At 49.7% G+C, this 9,168-nt stretch overlaps 1 protein-coding gene across 1 annotated transcript; it reads right to left on the bottom strand.

Annotated features, from left to right (window-relative positions):
* Positions 1–811: 811 nt before the first annotated feature.
* On the bottom strand, positions 812–1,842 carry LOC123186369 (VQ motif-containing protein 31). Its single transcript, XM_044598146.1, has one exon. The coding sequence runs from the start codon at positions 1,622–1,624 to the stop codon at positions 989–991; it is 636 nt and encodes a 211-aa protein (XP_044454081.1). The 5' UTR covers positions 1,625–1,842; the 3' UTR covers positions 812–988.
* Between the last annotated feature and the right edge of the window lie 7,326 nt (positions 1,843–9,168).

Genomic DNA, 9,168 nt, shown 5'->3' with positions numbered 1-9,168 from the left:
CCACCACGCATCCGATTCATAACTACATGCGTACGTAGACCATCCTCCGGCATGGTGTCCGTGACCGCTACTAAATCTTCTAGGCACCCACGAAATATATTCCACGGGCCCCCACATGCTAGTCGTCCAAGATACGGACGTATGTTTGCTGCCCTCCCTCCACAGGCGGCCAGGCCAGGAGAGGAGATCGAATAACCAATTGACGTCGGCATCCGATTCCTACCCAACTTTCCTGACCAACAGCACGATCGCAAGATGTCAATCAGCTCCCTCCGTTCATGCATGGGCAGATAGATAATGTTCGAAACTTACGCGCAGCTCGCGCTGAAAGATCGCATGCGCCTTTCGGGCAACTGGCCGATGATGCCTTTCTCGTACGGTTACACAAAGTTTGTTGACTCCTCTTGCATGATGATTTTTCTTCTTCTTTCAAAAGGCAATAAGTAGCAACTTTGACCTCAGCTTCTATGTTTAGCAATTGTATGCGTGGAAATGAAACAAGGCAATAAGTAGCAACTTTGACCGCAGCTTCTATGTTTAGCAATTGTATGCGTGGAAATGAAACAAGGCAATAAGTAGCTTTGACCGCAGGTTTTTATGCTTAAGATACTTGGAGAACTTGTGTGTAAAGAAATGAAATTAAGACTTGCACGAGTGGATGTAATATTAGTAGAGAAGTAGAAATGTACTCCCTCCGTTTCAAATTACTCGTCGTAGAAATGGATGTATCTAGAACTAAAATACATTTAGATACATCCATACCTGCAACAAGTAATTCGGAATGGAGGGAGTAATAGAGAGAAGGCAAGAGTTGAGCAACGAAATCAAGCACAATTAGGAAGCAACACTGGTCCGGTCATGGATCATCTACTAGAGCTAGGTGGTACAGAGAATTAAACACGGCATGTCGGTCGTGGGGATTAATGGCGGGGTTAACCAGGGTCTAGCTACAGCAGTAGAGCCTAGAGGTAATGGCTAGTTACTAGAGCTAGGCGAAGGAGGAGCTCCGTGGGGAGTGGACGGGGAACAGGGGCAGCAGCTTGGGCCTCTCGGCGGCGTCCCCTCCGGCGCCGGGGGCGGCTCTTGGTGAGGAGTGCAGGTAGAAGGCCTTGGAGGCGATGGCCTTCTCCTCCCTCTCCACCTCCTCCTGGCTTATCACCACCCCGCAGGAGCACGACGAGGGCGGCGACGGGGAGGGCGACGAGGCGGAGGAGGAGACGCGGGCGTAGTCCATGGTCGAGACCGGCGAGTACTGCATGAGCCCGTGGTGGTGTTGGTGGTGGTGATGGTGGTGCTGGTGGCCGTTGTGGTAGTAGAACGGCTGCGGCCGCGCGAGCTCCAGCCTGGCCGGCGCCGCCCGCCGCCTCTCCTGCAGCTTCGGCCGCCTCATCGGCACCACCGGCACCATGGCGGCGCCCGCGGCGTGCTGCATGTCGGTAGCCTGCGCCGCCGCGGCTGCAGCTCCCCCCGGCGCGCCCGTGAGCCTCTGCACGAGCGCGCGGAACGTGGCCGGGTCGGCCTGCACGAACGTGGTGTTGGCGTCCACGTCCACGCAGCCCCTCGCCGCCGCCGAGCCACCGCCCCTGCTCGGCGCCGGCGCGCGAGACGACGACGACGATGGCATGAGACCAGCCGAGCAAGCTAGCTAAGCTGCCTACCTGGCTAAAGAAGAAGCGGGCGGCCGGCAGGAAAGGCGAGGCGGTGTGTGGCAGCACATGCGAGGGCGGGGAGAACGGAATGGAAGGGCTCCGCTCGCCGGCCGGCTGCCTTTTTAAGGGACAGAAAGGGCGCATTAAAGCGCGTAGAGTTGGGATCCACCCATCGCTCGTAGGACGGACGAGGGTCTTTTCTCCCTTTCTTTCTGCGAGGGCCGAGTACGTACTACGTAGCACATGTAACATGTCACCACCACCACGACGACGACGACGACTGCTCGAGGCTTGCCATCCATCCATCCATCCATCCATCGGCCCCCCACATGGATGTACATGCATGTGCCTGGCGCAGAAGGATCCATCTTTTCGCCTGGTCCATGAGGCGTGCACATAGGCGCATAGATGGCTACGCACGCGTACGAAAGCTATACGGTGCGGCGAGAGGTCCGTTGATATGAACATGGAGCATGGTGGTGTCGCTTCTTCTTGTCTCATGAGCCTTCTTCACCCTTGATGTATAGCACAGGGTCATCATCGCATGCACTGGGCTAGATGCGTGCCGACAGAGCGAGGCCGGTGCGGTGTCCGCCTGGGCGGCGCCCATGGAGTATAGACCACGGTGTACATGCTTGCGCGAGGCCGGCCGGCATGCATGCGGTACCGTATACGCCTGGCTCTGAGCCTGAGCCTGAGCCAGGCCGGTTGCTTGGCTTAACCGTTGCGCCCAGCGGGTACAGCATACTGCACAGTGCACTGTACCGGCTCGTACTTCGTAGTATCCTACGAGCCAAGTGCGGATCCATCCATGGCTGCCTGCATCTGTAAGAAACAATAGAACCGTAGAGAGTATCCATTCATTGATTACTATACATGCTCTGTCAACGTCAGTGATCAAGCCTACGATCCTGCCATAGCGCGTGTATAACCCATCACCACCACTGATCATCAGTACAGCCGATCGGGCTAATTAATTATCAATTTATCATGTACTGCACGCAAAGCAAAAGAACAAGAAAAGTCATCCCTCGACGCGTTTCTTCTCGCATGGCGTACTGAGACTGAGAGCGCACGTACACATCGGGAATTCGGAATATATGTGCATCAGATGGACGTCGACGGCGGGCTGGCGCGTCACGGGCGCGCGTGCGGGGGACCCGGCCGGGGGCCGGGCGGGCTTGCGTGGGGGAAAGAAGAAGCTGTGCAGTGCAGGTGTGCTTGCTTGCTCGCTTAAGTGGGCCGCGGTGGATCAGCTGCGCCGCGTCCGGCGAGAGAGGGGCTGATGGCGACGGCGGCCGCGCCACGCGGAGCGCGCGCTCGTGGCCGGCGCCGGTGTCGCGTGATCGGGCGTGCATGGGGGAGGGGAGCTCGGCTGACCTGTCAGGGTGTCAGGATGGGGCTAGCTCCACGTAGTAGGCAAGTTGACGCGGCTGGGCAGGGGACCCGCGCGCGAGGTCCAGTTGTCCCGTAACGTCCGTCCATGGCTCCATCGATCGATCGATCGATCGGTCACGGGGGTACGTGGATGGCTTGTCGGGGGCCATGCATGTAGCCGATGTGTCGATCATGCGCGTACGCAGCCAACCAGCCACAGCCTCACTCGACTCATGGAGAGAGAGAGTGTGTGTAGGTCTATTTCGGTTGTTGCATTTCGAGATATTTTTCAAAACCGAGGCAAAAGCTAGGGAGTCCCTACGTCAGAGTATCTATAGCCGGCATCTCAAACTCGCCTCATACATTTGGCCGGGTAACCGGTCACTAACCAGTCACGATTTTTCGACCCAGACGCACTTCTTAAACGGGCATCAAACGCTCGGGCTGACCGACACCCCTCGTATCGCACGTCCGTCACGTCGGACTCAGACAGCCTGATCCATCGTAAATTACATCAAATCTACCAAACTCTTCCTCCTCCTCCCGCCACCTTCCGACCTTTCCCGTGCCCGAACCCTCGTCGTCCTTCACCCTTGCTCCCAATCCTCACCACCGGTCCCGATCCACCGCCGGAGATGTCGTCTAGCCTGTCCTCGACCGCCGCAATGGAGACGCACTCCCCCTTGTCCGTCGGTGTTCCTTCATCGGCTTCGACTTGTAAGGCGGAGAACGTCACCCGGAAGTTGCGGCGACGGCGTCACGGGGAGGTTCGGACATGGTGGAGCAACTGCCTCCTCTTGGATGAGCATGTGAAGAAGTGGCTTGCGAACAACAAAAAGAAGATCAACGACCGTAGGGAGTACGAGCAGCGAGGGCGGCTATGGCCCGGATGCAGGTGAAGCAGGCAGCCCGGATGCAGACGGAGCATGACGCATTCCGCTCGGAGCAGTCGCCCGGCCAGTGATCCGAAGCCATCCGTCATGCTCGGATATTGATTTCATTTTGGCATGTTCGGTTTGTTGAACTATAATTTGCTTTGCTTTGTTTCGAACTATTGAATTCAGACAATTTATATCGTATGATCAACATGCATGGATTTGCTGATCGGCATTTGAGGTATGTGGATGTGGGGCGCAATATATGAGGGACCGGCGGGCGATGTTCGTGGACGCGCCCGCAGACGTATAGGGGACGGATTTGACAAGTCCGGTTGTAGATGCTCTCATCCGGTGCTGGTTGAGGAGCCTGCACCGTCAGAAACACGGAGACCGCCGGTGCAGGCTCCTTCTCCGCCATGACAGCCTCCAAGTGCGTCTATGCTCGTGCCATGGTGAAGCCTGGTGCGGGCTCGGGCTAGTTGTCGGGTGCCTCCTCATTCGATCGGTCATTGTCTTCCAAGCTTTCATCCGACGAACTCAGTGGTAGTATGGACTATATGTGTCACGCACATTGGGTCTGCCAGCCGTTTGCAAGGGGCACCATCTCGTGGTTCTGCGCCGACGAGAGCTGCTTCCACATCGCGTCGCCGCTCACATTGTGTCGGAGGAAGGTTGTGAGCGGAGGATGAATGGAATTGGAGGCTCGCCAGTGGTCCTGAACGGTGGAGGGAAGCGTAGGTGGTGCGGTTTCTGCTGTGCGCGAGGGTGCTTATGTATCACGCACGCATGGCTTATATATCGGGCGCCGGCCAGGGCAAACACCAGTTTGAATGCGGGCTTCCAGAGTGGGTTTCTCGGCCGCAAATTCCATTCAATGTTGGGCGCGTGGACACAGGGCAATTGGCTTCAGTGTAATAGGAAGCCTTCCCATTGCCCAGTTCGGCCGCCTCACTCCGAGCCAGCATTGAACGCGACACGGATAACAAGCGAGCGGACATGTCGCTCTAAGCCGACATCGAACATGACGCGGAGAGCGAGCGATCGGACATGGTGTGGGCGGTGCTCTCAATCGCCGCACCCCTTCAATGCCCGACATGCTGCAGACCGGTCACTTCTGCTTTGGACTGGCATGAATGCAGCGCCTCTTCCCAGCGGTACGGTTGAAGCGGTCGTGCGAGAGAAATGGTCACACGTAAAAGTTTTATGGGTAGGGCCATGCGGTTGGACGCATACGTGGTGGGGGTCCGGACATTCGCAAACCTCCCCCAAGTTTAGTGTCGGTTTGCAACAATTCAGACGCATGGACATCTCGATCCAAATGTTTGTGGGCATTTTGCGACACGGGGTTGGAGATACCCTAAGTGCTTGTTTGGATAGTGATACTTAGCCATGCGTTTGTCAAAAACTTGTTTATAGCAGATTTTTAGTAAAATTGGTTTTGCTAGTTTTTCTATGAATAATCAGTTTATGTAGAATCACGTTTGGTGTCAAAAAGGCTAAAAGCTGGCCTATCTAATTTCTTGTTTGGATAACCATCGCTCCCGTGAGTATAGGTAGGAGCGGGCCGTGAGAAACGAGCGCATCATGAGAAGTTCAGTTACGATCCAGTATATGTGAAACGTGTTTTTGGAAAAACCACTAGTAGTCGTTTTTCCATAACCATGAAATTTTGGGTTTCCTAGAAACACGTTCTTTATATCCACGGATTAGTTAGAGTACCCAAACAAGATTTTTTTTCTGTTGGACGGTTTTCCTAGTTTGTAGAGATTGCATTCTATATATTCTATCTACCCAAACAACCCCTAACAGATGTTCGAGTGAGGTTCATTACACCTCAACAAAAATGGAAACACACAACAGCCTTGATACGTCTCCAATGTATCTATAATTTTTAATTATTCCATATTGTTATATTATTAATCTTGAATGTTTTATAATCATTTTATAGTCATTTTATTTCATTTTTTGATACTAACCTATTGACATAGTGCCATGTGCCAGTTGCTATTTTTTTTCATTTTTTTACATCACAGAAAATCAATACCAAATGGAGTCCAAACGCAATGAAACTTTGCGGAGATTTTTTTGGACCAGAAGGAACATAACGGGCCCTGGCCGCGCTTGGGGGGTACTCCGAGGAGAGCACAACCCACCAGGGTGTGCCAGGAGGCCCAGGCGCGCCCTGGTGGGTTGTGCCCACCTCGGGTGCCTCCCGGACCGCCTCTTTGCTCTATAAATACCTCAATATTTTAAAAACCCTAGGGGAATCGACGAAATATTGATCCAATCTAGACACCATCCCGGACGGGGTTCACCATCTCCGTTTGTGCCTCTCCGATGATGTGTGAGTAGTTCTTTGTAGACCTTCGGGTTCGTAGTTAGTAGCTGGATGGCTTCCTCTCTCTCTCTTGATTCTCAATACAATGGTCTCTTGAAGATCCATATGATGTAACTCTTTTGCGATGTGTTTGTTGGGATCGATGAACTTTGAGTTTATGATTAGATCTATCTTTTTATATCCATGAAAGTATTTGAGTTTCTTTGGTCTCTTTTATGCATGATTGCTTATAGCCTCGTATTTCTTCTCCGATATTTGGGTTTTGTTTGGCCAACTTGATCTATTTATCTTGCAATGGGAAGAGGTGCTTTGTAGTGGGTTTGATCTTACGGTGCTTGATCCCAGTGACAGAAGGGGAACGACACGTATGTATCGTTGCTACTAAGGATAAAACGATGGGATCTATCTCTACATAGATAGATCATGTCTACATCATGTCATCGTTCTTATTGTATTACTCTGTTTCTCCATGAACTTAATACACTAGATGCATGCTGAATAGTGGTCGATGTGTGGAGTAATAGTAGTAGATGCAGGCAAGAGTCGCTTGGACGTGATGCCTATGTAATGATCATTGCCTGGATATCATCATGATTATTTGAAGTTTTGTCAATTACCCAACGGTAATTTGTTCACCCACCGTTTGCTATTTTTCTCGAGAAAAGCCACTAGTGAAACATACGGCCCCCGAGTCTCTTTCTCATATATTTGCCTTTGCGATCTACTTTTTCTTTGCATTTATTTTCAGATCTATTAAACTAAAAATACAAAAATACCTTGCTGCAATTTTTTCTTATTTATTTTATTTGGCCTTCGATCTATCAATTTACTACAAATTTACCTCGCGTCCGTTTGCCTACCTTGAGGCGCCGTACCCCGGAAGGGATTGACAACCCCTTTAACACGCCAGGTTGTGAGAAGTTGTTATTTGCATGCATGTGCTGTTTACGTTGTGTTGCTTGGTTCTCCTACTGGTTCAATAACCTTGGTTTCACATCTGAGGGAAATACCTACCGCTCCTGTGCTGCATCATCCCTTCCTCTCTGGGGAAATACCGACGTAGCTTCAAGCGACATCAGACCTACACTCGTGGTATTATGGAACTCAAGTGCTACGCACGAGAAGTGACCCAATTATTGGCTTGCGTCAATGTCCATCCTTTGCTAAGAGCTGAAACAAATAATTACATGGAACATGATTTCCTCCCCCTTTATAGCTAAAGACACGAACGAACGAACTAATACAAAGTTGTTGGTGCCATGTACTCCCCTAAGAGTTTTGGAGATTGCTGGACAGAAATAGTGAGTGACTAATGTGTTTGCTAGTGCACACGGAGAGAATAGGTCCCTAGAGTTTAGAGAAGATTGCTATAATATTTTGAGAATTCTGCTACCAAGAAGATTGCTACTTCCAAGGAGTTTTCCATAAACTTCTACGGAAGTTATCTACGCAACAAAGAAGATTGCTAAGCTTTGAGAAGTTTGCTACCGAGAAGTTTGGTATAAACTTCGGTGGAAGTTAACTGCACAGTAGAGAATATTGCTAAGCTTTGAGAAGTTTACTACCGGGAAGATTGCGTGTCGGAGACGACCCACGAAAATATTCATGAAGTGAAGAAATTGCTACAGAGTGTGGTCCGAGAGAAAATGACTGCATTAGAGAAGAGTGAAGACGAAGAGAAGACATATTGTTTTCTTTGGTAGTTCATTTATGTCTTTCAATTATAGGACGACCGTACTTTAAGAGGGGGTCAATATTTCAAGACTTTTGTCTTTATGGTGCTTAATAGAAACTTATCCCAAGTGAGTGGAGAGAAATATGTTCATGCACAAAATCATTTACTTGTTATCCAGAGACGAGGTTCTTCTCGGCTATGTGAGAAATGATCTAGCAAAGGAGTGGGCTTTACTTGTTCCTCAAGTAAAGTTGTCATGTGAGTTTGAAATCCAACCGTTGGAAACATGTTGGTTAGCCATTCGCCGGGACGCATGCCCTTAATGATCATTTCACCCTATGGGGTGCCTCGACTATAAATAACCACCTCGTGCCTACCATGGTGGTCGTCTACTCCGTTTGATTTTCCGATAAGATTGCTTGAGCACCCCTCTCCGAGAGATTTGAGTAAATCCACTGAAAAGAACCAGAGCCCAAAACTTAGATAGTGGTTGAGCATCACAGAGATCTAAGTCGAGAGCTTTGAACCTATTACTCTTGAGAGCTGCTAGTTAACTCTCTAGATAGTTAGGTGTTTGTTTGAGTGACTAAGAGTAATTCTGGTCATTGAAGAAAAGTCTTCAATAACCAAGAGTCATTGTGGTTTGTGAAGCAAAGTCAAGGTTTGGAGATTGCTGATAGAAACTACCTTGAGTGAAATCAATTGAAGTTTGAGGAACTTCACATTGAGGATAATAGGACGAAAAGAGGTTTGCTCATGTGTTCAATCACAAGCCCCTCCAACTAGACATACCTCTTTTGCATAATAGTGAAATGGTCTACCAAATCACCTATCGCCACTGAGCAACACTAGTTATTTCTATATATAACATTTCTTTTAGTAATACTGGTTAGTTTTCTATCTGTGTTGTTCTATTGTATATCAGTACACACTAGTTTCGACACTTCGACATGTTCATCTTTGTATTTCAACTTGATGATTTGTTTCTCTGTTAGCCGGTTCTTTATCTACTGCTACCTAGTTATTCTTCTTAGAAATGTTCTGACTAGTATTTCACAGTAGTGCTAACTATTTCCTTCCAGTAGTGTTTTCTGTCAGAGTTTTCTACCCGAGTTCTAGTTGTTACTTTCTGAAAAGATATCCTTTCTATGATGTCTTATTTTCTTTCTGTAGTAGTTTTCTTTCGTAGAACTGCATGTGCTTCATCTTATTTCCGCTGTGATGTATTGAGAGTATTTAAGTTTCAAATGA

Source organism: Triticum aestivum, chromosome 2A (assembly GCF_018294505.1).
Source record: "Triticum aestivum cultivar Chinese Spring chromosome 2A, IWGSC CS RefSeq v2.1, whole genome shotgun sequence".
In the NCBI taxonomy this organism is placed as follows: Eukaryota; Viridiplantae; Streptophyta; class Magnoliopsida; order Poales; family Poaceae; genus Triticum; species Triticum aestivum.
The sequence above is the reverse complement of the archived record's forward strand: the minus strand, read 5'-3'. Positions and strand labels throughout refer to the sequence as shown.